The 19,781-nt window shown below is 41.3% G+C and overlaps 1 protein-coding gene across 1 annotated transcript in view; it reads right to left on the bottom strand.

Annotated features, from left to right (window-relative positions):
- Positions 1–4,710: 4,710 nt before the first annotated feature.
- The window catches only part of JAZF1 (JAZF zinc finger 1), a 382,635-nt gene continuing 367,564 nt past the window's right edge, over positions 4,711–19,781 (bottom strand). Inside the window, exon 5 of the mRNA XM_073630160.1 lies at positions 4,711–18,266. Coding sequence (XP_073486261.1) covers positions 18,090–18,266 — 177 coding nt within the window. The 3' untranslated portion in view covers positions 4,711–18,089. The remainder of the gene's footprint in view (positions 18,267–19,781) is intronic.

A 19,781-nucleotide genomic window follows, 5' to 3' on the forward strand; every position in this document is an offset into this window, starting at 1 on the left:
CCGGCCGCACATATGCAATCAAGCAATTTTGCACGTGTGCCACTACCGGGATTGTATACCTGCTGACTTGCCCTTGTGGCAAACAATATGTGGGCCGTACTATTAGATCCTTTACTGTACGTGTTTCAGAGCATATTAACCTTATTAAGGCGGGTAGTACCAAACATACCGTCCCTAGGCACTATAGAGAATGCCATGATAGAAATCCTGCTGGCACACAGTTTCTCATCATAGATAAATACACGGCCCCATGGCGGGGGGGGTCGACTCTTAGGGGTGTCTCCCGTTTGGAGACATACTGGATATACGAATTGGGGTCCCATTTTCCGCAAGGTATTAATGTCGATTGGGACATCAATTCTTTTATTAATCAGGCGTAAATTTAATTTTGATCTCTTCTTTTTTTCATATTGAATATGGACATTTACTATTCATGCTAGCCCGATAGCGATGTTTTTTTAATTTTTTAAATTTTTTTACATATTGTTATGGGACTGTATGACCTTCTATGTTTTTTACCACCCTTATATACTGTATATGTGATCTAGACATTATAGTTGTTCAATAGATTGCTCCTATGCCCCCTATTGGCAGTGTTTGGTAGGCCCTGTGTCCGAACCTCTACACTGTAGATTATGGAGTAATGTTCCCGATTTTTTTAGTACACATTTATATACAAACCAACATTTTTTATAACTTGCTCTGATTTTTTAGATTTTTGTAGGTACTTATAACACATTCAAGTTCTCATGCATCATGTTATTATGATTTTTTTGGGATCTTTATAAGTACTTATAGTGCATTCAAATTCCCACATATCTCAGCACTATGCTTTCCATCCTTGATGACACTTTGATGTCTTTTCCGCCCCTTTTTTAGGAGGCCGGGCTCCACTTCCTGTGTTGTGGTGGATTACTGACTGATAACGAGGCTTGGTTGACGCCTTTGAGCGCACCGCCGTCGTTATTCAGTTACACGCGTGACGTCATCACGTTATACGACGGCTGATTGATAACGAGGCTTGGGTGACGCCTTGGAGCGCACCGCCGTCGTTACCCAGCCACACACGTGACGTTATCGCGTCATCGCGCCCAAACGAGGCTTGGTATTGAGTGTGGAGCGCAGCGGTATCGTTGCGCTCTCACTCATTGGATGGAGACACTGATGGTGAGGCTTGGTCATGGATTTAACCATCCGGACCATTGCCAATCCATATCTGCCTCATTATTTTATTATTTAAGTCTCACAATAAATTACATGACCTGTGTGTCTAGTTTTCTCAAACAAATGGCTTTAAAATGCTAAGCTTGTAATATATGCCCCTCTAACCGGAAATAAGGTCATCTGAATCACTTCCGGTTTCGGACACTTCCAGTGGGGGTCATTATCTATCTGTTTATAAATAGAGCGGTGGGGTGAGAGGGTTCCACACCCCAGAAGACGACTTTTGTAGTTGAAACATGTCGGGTGGACCCCTCATGACTGCCGCTATACGATTTACATGCTATTCTTATCTTCTAAAAATGTGAGTTTGTTTTTTATTGCTAATTTTTTAAAAAAATCCAAGTTTAAACATTATTACACTATGTGAGTGTTTTCATCCCTCACATGCTACACGAATCTTTCGCTTGGCTTATGGTGGTACATCTACTAATGAGGAAGCCGTGCTGACCATTCCCCCCCCCCCTCGTTTTGTGTGATGATGACATCTGACCAGATAACACTTCTAGACCTGTTGGTCATCAAGCTTTTTTCACCTGTATGGCATATGCTATTTCAGGCCACTACTTCTGGTAAGCCTCCATAATTTCTGGTGATGGTCCTGGCACTGTTTTCAACCTTCCGTGCACCTCTGGTTTTCCATGGTCCATTTATCTACCAGGCTGCCGGGTCTAAATAACCTTTCTGCACGTGCAAGAAAACACCTGTTCATCATCGCCTATGCACTGCTATCATAGACATTTTTTTTTTTTTTTTGTTTTTCATATTTTATCCATCGGGATATGGACTTTTATATGATATTGCCTTTGATGTTTATTTGAATTGAACACATATATGTATCACTATTTTGTTCACCAGTCACTGTCACACGTGCTCACGTGGCATCTTCCTTGCTCACATTGTAATGTTTTAATGTCATTTAATGCTTAGGATTTTTGTGTTTTATGCACAGAACAAATAGCGCCACACTTTGAATTTTTTGTTGTTATTTTTGATCCTGAGTCTACGGGTGTGTTGGCTGCTACCTTAGTTTACTTTTAGCGCAGCGCTGTACTTAATCTTTTTAATTTTTTCACACCTTTTTTTAGTTAGTGCATCTACCATCTGACCCATGAAATTGTTCTGCAAGACATTTAGGAACTGGCGAGCCTTAGACGAATGCGTGGTTCCCTCCGCCCAGTCTATGTCTTGATAATTAAAATCCCCCATTGTGATAACACTTCCCATCCTTGCTGCTAATCGATTGTGATAGGAGGTCCGTCTCCCCCTCCTCCCTCAGGGTAGGGGGCCTAAAGCATACTCCCAGTATTATTTTCCCCTTAGCTTCATCCCTTTGGAGCTATACCCATAAGGATTCCACCTCCTCCCCAGCTCCCTTATTGATGTCATCTCTCACATTCACTTGTACATTATTTTTGATATATAGGCATACCCCTCCCCCTTTTTTACCCTCTCTATCCCTGCGATAAAGGGAATACCCTTGAATGGTTGCCAGCCAATCATGAGAGCTGTTGAACCAGGTCTCTGAAATTCCCACAAAATCTAAATCCTCCTCGTTCAACAGTATCTCTAGTTCACCCATCTTGTCCGCCATGCTCCTGGCATTGGTGAACATGCCACGTACCTTAGACCGGTTGCATACCGACCTCTTATTGGGTGTTCCTAAATTGCAAATAGGACTTGTTACTATACTTACCTCGGGTTTATGTGCTTTAGTCAACCTACCACTAATGCCCCAATACTACCCTCTGGAATATGTTCATTGCAGACTATCTCTACCTCTGCCCCCCCATTGCCTAGTTTAAAAACTCCTCTAGCTTTTCGGCCATCTTCACTCCCAGCAGATCAGCACCCTCCTCATTTAGGTGCAGTCTGTCCCTTCTATAGAACTGGTGACCGACTGAGAAGTCGGCCCAGTTCTCCAGGAACTGAAACCCCTCCTTACTACACCAGCTCCTCAGCCACTTGTTTACTTCCCTAATTTCCCTCTGCCTTTCTGGTGTGGCTCGAGGTACTGGTAGTATTCCTGAGAATACTACCTTGGAGGTCCTTTTCCTCAATTTAGCTCCTAAGTCCCTAAAATCGTTCTTTAGGACACTTCATCTGCCTCTGACTTTGCCATTGGTGCCAACATGCACCATGACAGCCGGATCTTCCCCAGCCCCTCCCAGTAATCTGTCCACCAGATCCGTGATGTGCAGAACCTGAGCGCCCGGTAGGCAGAATACAGTTCAGCGCTTAAGGTCTTTCTCACAGATTGCCCTCTCTGTCCTTCTAAGAATTGAGTCCCCTACCACCAGTATCTGTCTATCCTTTCCCTTCACTTCCCCCCACTCTCACTGGAGGAGTTCTTCCCCTGGCAGCTAGAAGAGTCCCTCAGCTCCAGCAGTGCTGGTCCCTGACTGGTTTCACCAATGTCACTCAATGGAGTGTACTTATTGGGATGTTCCAGCCCAGGATCGGCCTCCCTGACACTTCCCCCTCTATCCTTTCTGACGTCTATTCGTTTCTAGCGTCTCCACCTGCCTCTGTGCTGGCACCTGCCGGGTAGGTTCCCGGCTCTCCTTTAGTATGGAGGGTCTTCTCAGTGCTGACAGTTGCTACCTTAGATTCAGAACCTGGGCTTCCAGGGAAACAATGCACTTACATTTTGCACAGCAGTATTCGCCCTCGATCAGATGATCAAGGATGTACACCGAGATGCCACAAGATGTACACCGAGTCACATCTCCACACCCGCCAGGCATCGTACCTACTAATTTAATGAGGATTGGGGATTATACCCTGTTCAAATTACCTGACAACTAGCTTCCTGTCAAATGCAACTCAATCTCTTGACTTTTGGTTGCAGCATTCAAAATAGGCCAGCTGCAAAAAAAAAAAAAACCCAAAAAACAGGCATTCAGGAGGTGGCAGTATCGGATCTGTTTTCAGAGAGTGCCACTCGTGTAAATTAATCAACTAACATAAATGAAAACCATGCTGCTATATATGTACATTAATAAATATAATTGTGCAAATATAAAATAAGTCAGTGCATCCATTGATAGTCCCACTGTACAGACTGAAGTGAACAGTGTTAACTCTTTAAGCCAGTGCTCATGCTCTTAAAACGGTAAGTAGAAAGTGCTCCACTCCAAACGTGCTCCAAATATCCCCACATGGACAGACACTCACCAGATAATATTGACCCACTATTGCTAGTTAGATCACTATGCGCCTTTGGGGTATTCTCCTCAGATAAGTACCACTGTCCACACTGGGGATAGCCTTTTCCTCTTGTTGGACACTTCCGCTCCAGAAAAAATGCTAATAAAGGAAGTATGTAACATAAAACCATCCAATTGGGGGTTTGTTTAATTGACTTCTTATAAGGTGTATCTATTACCTAAACTGTGTATATTTTTTCCATTTTGTTTCTTTTATGAGTGTGTATGCCAGTCACACTTATCACCTTTAAAACCACAAGGAAAAAAAATAATGAGGCACTTGTACTTGTTCTCAGTCAGAGGCAGTTTATTTTATTTTGATTTACATTTATAAGCAGCTTTGACAGGAGTTCTTGATTCATTAATTTGCCTTCAGTTTGAAAACATAAAACCCCTGTCACCTTCAAACTGAATGTACTCTGTCCCCAACAAAACATATGAAAATATAATTTAAACACACTTTTCACAGACACAGTACAATACATTCACTATACACAATGTAACAAAATAGTCCCATCCTTACCTGTTTAATAATACTGTCACACTGAGTAGGTAAATAGAAACTGGAATTTCAGTTTTATAGCTGAAAAGAATTGACATGCAACAATGATATTATTTTACAACTGTTTAGCTATTGAGCAAACATCCTGCCTGGAATATAAAGTAAGTTGCCAAAAAAGATACATAGATTTTTCTTTTCCTTGCAGGTCTGCCAAAATTGCAGCAGATAGCAAATAGCCAAATAGGGTTTGCTGAATGCCTTGGTTCATCCCCATGTCTGGAGCAGCCAAGACAAGTGAAAAGTACTATACAATGATTCTGATCCAACAGAAACAATAGTCTATGGGTGAGTCTTACAGAATCATAACAGCAGCAGTTATTGCTACTTTAATCTGAAATCTGAATTTTCTGTAGTGAAAGTAACATCATTTATTAGAGGAGGAGGAGCTAGATTTTATTTCCTACATTGTATTTGTTTTACTACCGACTTAATATACCTTGTTGGCATTTTTGGAGTTCTCCACCCTACGGTAAACTTGTCACAGCTGCCTGGAAAACTTTTTAAACTTTTTTCAGCAACTGAAAGAAATATTTTTATGGTTTTATGATTGTTCAGATCAGTTGCCATACAACCGAGGCTGCCTAACAAGGAGGCATTCTGGTACTTCCATTGTGGAAAATTTTTAAGGGACAACAAGCAATGTTTTAAGAGACCGTATCCATTGGCATAGTGAAACAGTTTTCTAGTGTAGCTGTTTATTATAAAAAATAAAGGTTTACAGAGTTAGCCCTGGTTCACACCAAAAATCGCACTACTTCACTGAGATTTCAAAGCCGCAGATCAGTGCGATTTTGATGTGAGATTTCATTGCGGCTTGTGAGTTCATTTAACAGAAGTCAATGCAAGTCGAAATGAAATCACAGAAAAGTAGTGCAGGAATCTTTTTCAAAGTCACTGCAACGTGAGTCGCAACGATTCCAACTATCCCATTGCCGCAAATAGGGTGCGGCTTGTCATGCGATCTTCATCTGTCAGATCACATGACAAATCACATTGGTGTGAACCTGGGCTTAAAGCTTATTTTAATATTCTGTTTGCTTGCTATTTTTAAAATATTCAGCATTTAATGAATGCAGTTCAGCATTAAAGGAGAAGCGGTACCAAAGCTCTTTTGGCCCTACTTCTCCTGTAGGTCAGAGGAGTGCACCCCTGTGACCTGTTTTCAGCCAACAGCAGGCTAAAATCCACTGTCGGCTGACATCACTCAGCCAGTTCAGGCTCTGGATCAATCACAACTTTAATGTTGGGATTCACCCAGATGTCTGGACTGGCAGTTGGCTCAGCCTTCCCTGCTCCTCCACAGCCCGGTGCTCCAGTGAGCGCTGGAGGGGCAGAGCACAGAGCCGGTGACTGAGAGTCACCACTCTCTACTCACTGAAGACCGAGAACTGAGCAATCAGCAGTCTTTGATCGCTCAGTTCTTGGTCTTAGAGGCGGCGGAGGACAGATGCAGCATCAGACCAATGCTGCACCCACCGAGGTGAGTATGAATGTTTATTTATTTCAATTCCCATACTTCTCTTTAAAAAATGGTGATCTTGCCTGCAAAATAGATTGTTATAGGAAACATGGCCAGACCATGGAAACACCAACAACCATTAATAATTGTGCATGCTTGGTGCAGCCTCTCTGTGAACTCTGTATAGTACAGTTAGGGCTCGTTCACACGTGCGGCTATTATTGCTGCCCCTATGAAAAGTGATTCCTGGTGTATTTGACAGGCAGTGAGGAGTTATATTGCCTCCTCACCACCTGTTTTGACCCTCAAACTGTGAACCCACTTTTGATCACAGATGCTGGTTGGTTGTGGCTACTTGAATCCAAGTTGACCTGGCTGTGTATTACTTTATAGTGCCTGCACTGATTGGTCTAGCCATACACGCATAGATTTCCCTTGTTCGGCCTGCTTAGTTGCTGATCATCTAAACAACACTTCAAAGCTCAAAGAACTAGTGAACTCCCAAAATGTTGTGATTTTCCAATCTAAGGGGACAGACATTTTCAACTTTTAGAATTTGTTACAGCTCACCAGTATGAAGATTAGAAATGACTGCTGGTCTCCTATTACACAAGCAAGGTATGATCCAGACATGTTAATGTAAGACAGGTGATTTCTCCCTGCAGCACACAGCACTTGGCTCTCAACATATGGTTTGTTGGTTCACCAAGGTGACCTGTAAGGCTAAACAGACAACTCAGTCTGGAATGAAATGACCATTACAATGAAGTCAAAAGGAAAGTACAGTTACAATAAAAAAAAAAAAAAAAAGATTGGTTTAAAAAGTCCACTATAAACATCAAAGGAGAGTCACTATAATTCCCATCCCACAGCCGTGCCTCCTTTCAATGTGGAGAATGTAAGGGTGCAATAATCACAATTATTGGCATTGCAGAAAGCATGAGCTTTGTTGGCAATCAAGAACTACAAAGTGCTTTTAATGTCTCCATGTTAAAATGGAGGATTTTCACAATTTAGACAAAATAAAAAACAAAAACATGGAATTAACACTACAGGCAGCATTGCATGTTTGTGAAAACAAAGGCAAAACCCGGGATTGACAAATAATTTAATGTTCCTGAGAATACTTGAAATGTATTTTTTGTGGCTTGCCTAATGAGCTTAAAAAAGTGTGTTGGGAGAGACACCGATGTGTGTGCAGGAAAAGGGGGATATTTACTAAAGCAAACTGCAAACATCATAATATAGATGCTTGGAAATTCTATACAGTTTTTCTTTACCAGTTAACTGCAGCTAATGTGACACAAATCCAAAGCGTTGTGCCTGGGAATTAGCAGTAAAGACTGGCAAACAAACTTACTTTAATTCCTACTTTATTTCAGGGAAATGTCATGAACCTGCAGCAAGGTATAAAAGTTCTCCTCTTTAGAAAAGGAAATATATAGATTGCTGAAACTTGAAAATAATCAGACGCTGCAATATGAAGTTTACGGAGGCTGAAATCTGTTTTTACAAAAACTTCTGGGTGGTTTTCCCCAAGTTGCTTCACAAACAGTAAAAAGAAAGGTTTGTACATTGAAATGCAGGCCCAGCTGCTCTTAGACAAAAATGCCTCTAGAAGGCGCCATACTGTTTACAGCATGGAGATTAGTACCGCTAACACAAAGCTTCCTGTTGCTTGCATAGTACAATCATGTGACCAGCACATGACCCCCAGCATTTCAGGATCGCACACAGGACAAAAGTTGCAAAAGTTGTCCAGAATGTACCAAGCATTTCCAACGTTTATACAGGTCTAGGCATGTATATAGACACACCTCTTTTGGGTCTAAAATGTCACTTTTGCAAATCATAAGACTCTACTGAACATGTAAAAAAGCTACACATTATTCACTCTCAATATATATATAAAATGTTTTTGTAGTGTTCTAGCAGTAATCAAACGACAGTCATTCAAACCATAGCATAGAAATATAAACGTAAGCAGATGTTCTGCTTAAAACATATATGCAGCCCTAGTAATCAGTCATTAATATATAAATATAACTTGACTTCCATCATGCAATTCTAACAGAGAAAGAGCCTGTGTCGACTGGCATCTGTTCACATCAAATGGGGTTTGCAAGGCCATACAAGTCTAAAGGAAAGCAAAACCCCCTTGAGGTCAACTGCAATTCAAATGCTTTTTAGACTGATGCCATTGACAGAAGCCAAAAGGCCATCAACACAGGCACAAACATTACTATGGTTGATTCTGACTGCTGCTATTTGTGCTCTAATGCAATTTCCTTTTACGGGCTATACAAACCACACTTGGTTGGCTGTTCTCACGGGCAGTACTTCATAATCAACTGACACTTGGTTGGCCATTCTTGTAGATAGTACTGCAATATCTACTGATACTTGGTTGGCCATTCTTGTAGATAGTACTGCAGTATCTACTGACACTTGGTTGGCCATTCTTGTAGATAGTACTGCAGTATCTACTGACACTTAGTTGGCCATTCTTGTAGACAGTATCTACTTAAACTTGTTTTCCTGTTCTTGCAGGCAGTAATGCATTTTCTACTGTCATTTGCTTGGCCATTCTCATAGACAGTACTGCTATATCTACTAAAACTTGGTTGGCTGTTCTCGCAGGCAGTGCTGAATATTTTCTGACACTTGGCTGGCCATTCTCACAAGCAGTACGGCAATATCTGCTGACACTTGGCCGGGTGTTCTTACAGGCAGTACTACAAAATATGCTGACTTATATTTGGCTGTTTTCACAGGCAGTCCTGCAATATCTACTGACACTTGGTTGGCCATTCTTGCAGACAGTCCTGCAATATCTACTGACACTTGGTTGGCCATTCTTGCAGGCATTCCTGCAATATCTACTGACACTTGGTTGGCCATTCTTGCAGACAGTCCTGCAATATCTACTGACACTTGGTTGGCCATTCTTGCAGGCATTCCTGCAATATCTACTGACACTTGGCTGGCCATTCTTGCAGGCTTACTGCAACCTCTACTGACACTTGGTTGGCAATTCTTGCAGGAAGTTACTGCAATATCTGCTGACACTTGGTTGGCTGTTCTTGCAGGCAGTACTGCAATATCTACTGATACTTGGTTGGCTGTTCTCGCAGGCAGTACTGCAATATCTACTGACACTTGGTTGGCTGTTCCCACAGGCAGTACTGCAATATCTACTGACACTTGGTTGGCTGTTCACACAGGCAGTACTGCAATATCTGCTGACACTTGGTTGGCCTTTCCCGCAGGCAGAGCTGCAATACTTAGCTGTTCTGACAAGATTTCCAAATGTTTTGAGGCAGGCATGGTGAGAATTCCATTGTTTCTCAAACCTGCAATGCTGCTTGAAATTATAAACTTGCTCAGTGATGACTAAAACAGTGATTTACCAATGGGAGTAAGTTTTACACTACCTCAGTAGATTCTGTTTACTTACATTCGGCCTATTACGAAGTATGAAGTAAACACAGGGTCACTGACATGAAGTAAAGCTTATGCCCTTTGGTAATTCACTCAATAACCTTAACAGACATTTTAGCAACCTGGTCCACAAAAGAAATTTGTCTACAAATGACAGTTTCAGGCTTATGTGGCACCTGTAAATGCAGTGTCACCACTGGAACATTTTCCGCCTTCTCTTGAAAGCTGATGACGAAATGTTTGAGAACTTTAAATGGTAACAAAAATAGATTAAGCAAGATAATAGGAAAACAATAGCAAGCACAACCTTTATATGTATGTTATTTAAGTATGAAAATATTTTTTACTATATGTTAAACATTCTTATTTATATTTCCATTACCTATGCAACCGATACCAAATATACTGAGTTTAACAAGTAAGGCAGGTTAACAAGTCTGAAGTGGTGAGAATTTGGTATTAAAATGCACATTGCATACCTGTCAGATAATGGCAGGATTCAAGTGGTAAAAGCCACAATAAGACCCAGATGGCAGATTTCCCTTCAGCTTTTCAGGTTCAGCGATCCATACAAATTTGTATAGTATGTGTGTATATGGTGTTTATTACCCAGAATTCTTAGTTTTCAATCTTAGTGATCTTTCTTTTACCTGGTACAGTGAGGGAAAAAAATTATTTGATTCCTTTCTGATTTTGTATGTTTGCCCACTGACAAAGAAATTATCAGTCTATCATGATAATGGTAGTTTTATTTTAACAGTGAGAGAGACAGAATAACAACAAAAATATCCAGAAAAATGGATTTCAAAAAAGTTATAAATTGATTTGCATTTTAATGAGTGAAATAAGTATTTGACCCCTTTGCAAAACATGACTTAGTACTTGGTGGCAAAACCCTTGTTAAAAATCACAGAGGTCAGACGTTTCTTGTAGTTGGCCACCAGGTTTGCACACATCTCAGGAGGGATTCTGTCCCACCCCTCTTTGCAGATCCTCTCCAAATTTTTAAGGTTTCGAGGCTGACGTTTGGTAACTCGAGCCTTCAGCTCTCTCCACATATTTTCTATGGGATCAAGGTCTGGAGACTGGCTAGGCCACTCCAGGACCTTAATGTGCTTCTTCTTGAGCCACTCCTTTGTTGCCTTGGCCGTGTGTTTTGGGTCATTGTCATGCTGGAATACCCATCCACGACCATTTTCACTTCCCAAGCTGAGGGGAGGAGGTCCTCACCCAATATTTTCCGGTACATGGCCCCGTCCATTGTCCCTTTGATGCGGTGAAGTTGTCCTATCCCCTTAGCAGAAAAACACCCCCAAAGCATAATGTTTCCACCTCCATGTTTGACAGTTGGAATGGTGTTCTTAGGGTCATAGGCAGCATTCCTCCTCGTCCAAACTTGGCGCATTTAGTTGATGCCAAAGAGCTCGATTTTGGTCTCATTTGACCACAACACTTTACCTCAGTTCTCCTCTGAATCATTCAGATGTTTATTAGCAAACTTCAGACGGGCCTGTAATGTGCTTTCTAAAGCAGGGGGACCTTGCGGGCACTGCAGGATTTCAGTCCTTAATGGCGTAGTGTGTTACCAATTGTTTTCTTGGTGACTATGGTCCCAGCTGCCTTGAGATCATTGACAAGATAACCCCTGTATAGCTCTTGGCTGATTCCTCACCATTCCAATGATCATTGAAACTCAATGAGGTGAGCTCTTGCATGGAGCCTCAGACCAAGGGAGATTGACAGTTATTTTGTGTTCCTCCCATTTGTGAATAATCGCACCATCTGTTGTCACCCTCTCACCAAGCTGCTTGGCGATGGTCTTGTAGCCCATTCCAGCCTTGTGCAGGTCTACAATCTTGTCCCTGACATCATTGGACAGCTCTTTGGTCTTGGCCAAGGTGGAGATATTGAAATCTGATTGATTGCTTCTATGGACAGGTGTGTTTTATACAGGTAACAAGCTGAGATTAGGAGCACTCCCTTTAAGATAGTGCTCCTAATCTCAGCTCGTTACTTGTATAGAAGACACCTGGGAGCCAGAAATCTTGCTGATTGATAGGGGATCAAATACTTATTTCACTCATTAAAATGTAAATCAATTTATAACTTTTTTGAAATTTTCAGGATATTTTTGTTGTTATTCTGTCTCTCACTGTTAAAATAAATATACCATTAAAATTATAGACTGATCATTTCTTTGTCAGTGGGCAAACATACAAAATCAGCGAGGGATCAAATACTTTTTTACCTCACTGTATAGTTTATGCCCACTATCCTATTTATTTAAAGTGGTTGTAAACCCTTACATAACCCAGTGAAGTGACTGGCCAGTGATACTCAGGAAACAAATCCTCCTATATCAATTGTACCTGTTTATCCGCAGCATTTGTTCTGTACAGCATTCTACAAAACACAAATTAAAGAAGCAGGGGGTGGGAGGGGCGGACTGATAACTCATGGGGCCCCCGGGCAATAGGAGATTATGGGGCCCCCAGGCAATCAGAGATTATGGGGCCACACACACACACACACACACACACACACACACACACACACACACACACACACACACTATACAATCACACAGTATACACATACATGTACACACAGTATACACAGACAGATTTATACATACTGTCCCTGCTTTTACTGAGGCTGGCAACCCTGATGGGGCCCCCTAGTGGCCCAGGGCCCTCGGGCAGTGCCCGAGGGGCTCAATGGTCAGTCCGCCCCGGGGTGGAGATCTGATGTCACACACCATGCAGAGTTAGAGCACAGAATTGCGTATAATCTGAGATCTGATTGAAGGAAACTGACACACACCCCTCTTCACAGGCTCAGAATAACAAAGCTTAGGGTGAGTCATCTGCTGTTTGCTGGAGGGGGGCGGGCCATTTCCCAGGAGACTGTGATGTTGGATTAATCTATTAGGAGTGAGTCATGCAGATATCAGAGAGAGGAGCGATCAGAGAGGAGCCACACTCAGTGCTTTGGATATAGGCAAGCATACACTATAGTGGGATGTGCTTTGTTCATTTTTCATGTCTGAGGTTTACAACCACTTTAAAGGAAACCGGTCATGAGAAAAACATGAAGGCTGCCATTGCTGTCCCGAAAATGGTAGGTGCCTGGCTATCATGCTAATTCACTTGCATCAATACTTTGAATCATCAACCTAGATCAAGTATACAGCTAAAAGGAGGCCCAACTTTATTTAACTTTCCTGATCTGCACTTTTTCCAGGTCAGTGATTAAAAGCATTGACATAAAGTGGTATGCGTAATGGCCAGGAAATTTGTATTTTAGGAAGGTCAATGGCAGCAATGTATTTCTTTCAGTTTTTTAATGGATGGCCCTCTCTGACACTTTATACTTCCTGCAATGCTTTAGTAAACAACAGTATGGTCTTTATCTGACTACTTCATAGATCTCTCTAAGGACTGAACCATATTGATACAGTTTAAAGAGGACCAGAGTATTTGTATGGAGTAGCAGTAGCAGATTTCACCAGGAAGTGGCTACAAAGAAAAAAAATGAAAATACCTTCCTGTCCAGCTGCTATAGCCCTGGAATTCATAATATAATTATTGTGTATTATTGCAGGACAGGATTGCCCTGGTCTTTAGGGACTACTAACAGTGCAGGTTTTCCAGTTCCCTTCACAGAGTCACTGGTAAAATAATGAAAAAAACCTGTGCTCCTATTGGGAACTATGGAAACCGTGAAATGGTAGTGGTCTTTGGGATACATTATATAATGATGTCTGGCATTATTCATTAAGAGTAGCAGTTATTTTCGTACTCTGAGTAATGGGTGTCCGGATAACAGATCCCACATTTTACACTTACATGTATTACACATACACATACTAGGGAGGGGTTGCAGTCTAGCTGGTAATAGACTACGGTGTAGCATCTACATACAGTGCAAGTTACCCTCTGTGTAAGGAATGACTTTGCTTGTGCTCTGAGGTGGCTGTTCTTCAAACAGGCCTGTTACATAACTTCATATTTCAGAGATCAGTGCACTTATTAAATATAATTTTATGGGATTTTACAGGAAATATAGAGTATGTATCATATAAGGGTAGGCATGGGAGAATACCCACTGCAGTAGAAATGCCAATCTACAACTGGTCAGTCTGTGGTGTCTGGAACCCATTGTAACCAGGCCCCTATGTTCATCTGAGATACCAGACCTGTGATGAACTGGCACACAATGTGTTAAGGCCCATACAGACGGGCCGAACATTGGGTGGTATCGGCCGGTTCAATAGAAACTGGACTAAATTCGGCCTGTGTGTATGGCAGCTGGTCTGACAGAAACCGGTTGACTGTCTGTCAAAGGGGCATGACCAAAAAAAGGTCTGCCAGTCGGCATCCGACCAGTGCTCTGAGAGCGCTGACTGGTGTGTTCTGGCGGGGGGCATCCCCCTGTCAGAACACAATAGCTCAGCTGGGGAGATTGATGTACTAACATCAGATTGTTAGTACAGGATCTCTTCCTGAGCTCTCCATGTTTTTTTTAGTTCAGCTCACTGGGTTGAACGGAAAAAAAAAACTGATAGTGTGTACCAGGCTTAAGGGTCACAAAATAATCAGCCACAGTGTACCAAGGCCTGCAGCACCACTGGCCACTTCTATTTCTGTATCTTTTCTTATTCTTACTCTTATGCACTAAATAGACTGTGTGTTTTATAGCTGCACTTTAATGAACAATGCCTGTGGATAGAGTGTAAAGCCGGCCATACACACATAGATGTGTTTCATTTAGCCTGTGGGCTGAACAAAGGAAACCTAGCAAACACCTACATCTTCACTAAGTGTGAATGAACAAATCTCACCCACCAGCTATTGTATTCTGACAGCTGGCTCCAGTGGATGTTACAATACCCAAATAATTTGGCAAGCAATTTGCCATTTAGGTCATTGTTTACGGACCTGTTCCGTCAACCTTTGTCAAGCCAGGTTGTGCCGACAGGGGCATCTACAGCTTGAATTTTGGCAAGTTCAGTATGAACTAGCCAAAATTTAAGCCGTGTACGGTAACCTTAGGAGGTGTACATTGTAAATGTACACTTATCTCTTGCCGCCTATTGCCACAATCCTTTAATTCAGTCTATCTATCAGAAATCAGCATCCAGTCCACTCCATTATAGGATGTTTTCCCAGTGGAAGTCAAGGAGGAAATCCTCTTGCTTCCACTGAGTAGTAAGTGAAGGTGCACACAGATATGAAGATTGGCAGGCTGTAGCAACAAGTGATCAGTCACATTTGCTAGGCCCCTGTCTTCCAAAAGCTTTGGGTGGAGTTCTTCTATAGCGAATTACATTGACTAAGGCCCAGATTCTTTAATTTAAGATAATGCTACCAACATAAAAATATGTTGTTAAATAATAATAATAATATTAACAAGGCTAACATATTAATATGTTACTAGCAATCTTATTTCTTTCTGGCTAGCTTCCTATATAAAGCAAGAAGACAATTGCCCAGGTTCTTACATAGACAAATATAAAAAAATATAAATGTAACAAAATGGCTGCAATAATTCTTTTTTTTAGAAATGCTAAAATAAGGCAGACATTGACAGAAAACACTGCTAGTCGTATGTATGAAAAGTATGCTAACAAAATGTCGTAATACCTGCAGCAACCAATCAGCTTTAACTTTGAACACGAAACAAGTATTCTTATTGGTTGCTATGGATTTTTTTGTTGGGACACCTTTCATAGAAAGGACCATTTGTGCGTATTTAGCAATTATTGTCTTTTGGGTATTATCTATTCTATTTTCCGATGTTGCTCATGCTAGCTGTTGCTTCCTGCTTGAAAGATGAAGTGTAGTGTTGCTAATACCATGCTGCCTTTTTCAGTCAAGCTCATTGTAAGTTTTATTTGTTTAATTGAAGATAATGGGGCCTGTTTTGACTATACATATGTTATGTACATTTTGCTGGCACACATTTTATCAACTCTGTATAAAGGTATCAAGGTGCCATCTCCAGCCCCCGAAATGGGACCATATGCTAGAGCCGTGGGCAGCAGGATTTTAGAAGGGTAGCAGACATCATGCTTTATTATATTTTGACATTTTTATGTAAGTTATTTATATTAAAGCTGGGTTCACACCATTGCCAATTGGATTTCTTCGCATCCAATTTGCATGTCAGTAGATTGTGACCAGCTCTCAATGGAGCAGGTTCAAACTCCGCTGAGAACTGCACAGGAGTCCTGTGTGTCTTCTGGTCTGTTTCAGGTCTGAATTCAGCCAACAATTCAAGCTGAAATCAGACCTGAAGCGGTGAACAGGGACGCACCGGACCCCTGCTGTGAGCCGCTCTGTGCTGTGAACCCAACCTTAAGGTGTAAAGTAAAGCAATGGATGGTTTATATACAGCAACAAAGATCTGTGCTCATAAAGGTGCAGCCCTAAAAGCTGCCTTGGGGGGGGGGGGGGGGTTGGGGTGCGTTTAATTAAAATTTGACCCTGGCCACCCAATCTTCTCATAACTCCAATGATTAAATTGAATATTCCTGACAATATGGAAGAATACTGCAGGGAGCTTTATTTTATTAACTTGGTGTGAAGAGCAATGAAGTGCAGTAACACAGCATCTAGTAAGAAACATTCTTTAGTCTCACTACACTGAAGGCCTGGGCAGTTAGAAGTAAACCATTTTACATCCATTTGGGCAAGATTATATCCTGTGTACAGGACATTACTATGGTGGTCCGAATGATCAAATTTAGGCCAACTGAGCTCATTTAAAATAGTAAGGGGCAATGTGCAAAGTAAAAAGAAAACAATACAACCAGAATAAATCTTTCACTGACTTAACTACGACTGAAATCTGATTGGTTGTTATGAGTTATTGTACTCTACCATTGCTGTATGCAGTGCCCTAGCAGTGTATGCAGTCTTGTGATGATTCTATTAGTGTACAGTATGTAGCCTGATAATGATTCTACTATTGTTTGTGGTCTAAGTACTCTAGTAACGTTTCTATTATTGCATATATGTAACCTATTCATGATTCTATTAATTTATGTAGTATAATAATGTTTTTTGTTACTGAGGCACTGCAATGTATTCCTGTTGCTAAACTGACAATTAATTACATCCTAGATATGACAAACATCTGGTCACCCAGGTTGGTGTATTTGCTTCTGTATGTAGGAGCATTCCGACATCATATGCTGCCCCCTGCTGATAAGACAACACACATTCTGCCTACTCATACTTGCAGGAGGCAGCCGGGGACCAGATCTGTACCTTGCCTCATGCCACCCTGCCTATGAAAAAGTGCTCATCTGTCCTCATGGCAGGAGCATCTCTAGATGTATACCCAGCCCAAGCTGCTAACTGCTGCTGTTGGCTTAAGCACTTTATTGCGCTATATACAACGTTATCAAATAAAGCTCTCAATATTCCTTAATAATAAATAGTCATTACCTAGATATGGCTGAACCTGAACCCTCCTCACTCATTATGATTGGCCAGTGTTCCCTAACTTATTAAGCTCTTCCTACTCTCAGAAAAAAAGGTTTGTTCAGTGTCAGGATCTCTTTCCATTCACACAACACTGCCACATCGAAACATCACAACATACATCCAATTGAATTTAATTCTGGGTGGAGTGGGATATGCATTTCCCCAAAAGAACAGGATTCTTTATATTATTACTGTAGCACCTTATTAAATTAATGAAAATGGGTCTTGTGACTTATGTGTGCAAAGTACAAAAAGGTAATTTTCTTTAGGAAGTACCTATTGACCGTACAAAAAGGAGAAGTCATTTTGTAGGTTGGCCAAGAACAAAGCTTGTCAATTTCCCTAGAACCGGAGTCTGTGGAATGAAGCTATATTACTGTGGCTTGAGGCACTTAGTGCTTTAGACCACAGCAATGTCACCCATTATCAGTGAACTGACTCAATGTGGTCTTGTGCAACACAATGCTTCCTCTACTCTGTATCGGAGATAGGTACACCTTGCAAGACAGGCAACTCCAAACAACTGGAATTCTTTGATTAAAGCATGCGCTGAAACTTAGGTTTCATAGGACTATTGAGCTCTTCCCCTGAAATACATTGGAAAGCAGAAAAACAAAAACAAAAAACAAAAAAACAGAAAAAGGTGGCTATTGTGAACTTCTCATCTGCTGGTGAGGGTTTCTTGGCACAGATGTCTTCAGCTTTTATTGCTGCATTTTCCTGATAATCTCTGCAGAGACGGGAGGATGAAAATTGATTGTGTGGTGACGGAGACCCTGAGCTGTCTTGTAACTCTTCCCGCAGCGGCATTTGAAGGGTTTGCGGACTCGTATTTGTGTTCGGTGGCCGTTCTTGGCATGGTACTTAATACCATTTACATTCTGCACGAGAGAAGAAATCTTGGTTAGAACATGAGTGAACAGATGAAAGATGGCCATACACTAGTAGATTTTTGAAGGTTTGTACAAATATTTATATGAACATTTGCATGCAATTTCTTATTTTGGAAGCAATGTCATTTCCTGAACAAAAACACATTCACTGTTAGAAATTAATTTCCTTGAGAAAAAATTTACACCCAGCTCCTTCAAATTCTCTCAACACTATAGCCTAAAATAAATGTTGATTTGACCCCACTAATGATTAAAAAATCAAACGTTCTTAAAATGAAAATTTCAAATTAAATTCTGCTAGTGTATGGCAAGCTTTTTAATCATCATAACCTGACAATTTTACCTACATAAAATTACCTACATAAAGGAAACCTCTGATTATTGTATAACTACAGTCTTAGGCCCTTTTCACACCAGCGGACTGATTGGGTTCACCTGTCAGTTTTTCAGGCGGACCCAATCGGACCACCCATTGTTCTCTATGGGGCTGACATCCGCTGGGCTTCTATTCCGCCAAAGATCGCTGAAAACAGACATATGGCGATACATTCGCCATCCGTCCAGCGGTTTGGATCGGATGACAATCAGATGGAAATGGGCATGCAGTCCATTTTCATCTAACTGCCCCATAGAGAAGAGCGGGCTGTGTCCGTGTCCGTGTCCGCTCAGTATAGCGGAGCAGACACAAACCTGTCATCCGCCTGCTCAGCGAGGATTAGCTGGATCGATCCACTCCATGTGAAAGGGGCCTAAAGAAGAACCTACTGCAATGTCCATGCATAACATTAAAATTGAACTCCTGGCAAATAGAAAAAGATACAAATTAATTCAGGTCTGTATTCATTAAACCATCATTTAATGTATTCTTTTAATGCAGCTAGTGTAAGTACCTATATCTGACTAGTTATCAGCCTTTTGCAAGCTCCCCATACAGCAGAGTTCAGACTTGGGGAGGGAGAAGCAGCACAAGGAGCCAATCAGTTGTATAGCAATCCTCATGTGCTAACAAAGGGACATGCTAATAGGAGGGAGCAGAGTGACAAGATGATCTCACCAGCCTTCTCCTTCTCCTTTTGCTGTCCATTCACTTTTTGGAGGTGGGGAGGAGACCTGTAAGTATTCATCTGTGTATTACGTTTTTTGCCAGGAGTTCAGCTTTATGGAAAAATTATAGCATGTAATAATGTATAGAGAGACTAAGATGGGAGACATTTATAAAAAGGGTGCAGCCTGAAACTCAGGCAATTTCAGAGCTCAGTAAAAACATACTGTTTTGCTTAATATTTGCCTTAAAAAAACCCAGCAAAAAAGTTCAGCTGTGCTTTAATAACAAAAATCTAGGAAACAAAATATGCAGAATTACAGTAAAAGGTATTGGGCCTCCCCTCTACCATTTCACATAAGCAATGGTGAGGCATGTAGTGTGAGGACCTCAATGACATCATTTTGCTCCTTAGCTTTCGTCTTGTTAGTGACTGGAGGGAATGAAAATGGGAAGGGCTG

Source organism: Aquarana catesbeiana, linkage group LG05 (genome assembly GCF_042186555.1).
Source record: "Aquarana catesbeiana isolate 2022-GZ linkage group LG05, ASM4218655v1, whole genome shotgun sequence".
NCBI lineage: Eukaryota > Metazoa > Chordata > Amphibia > Anura > Ranidae > Aquarana > Aquarana catesbeiana.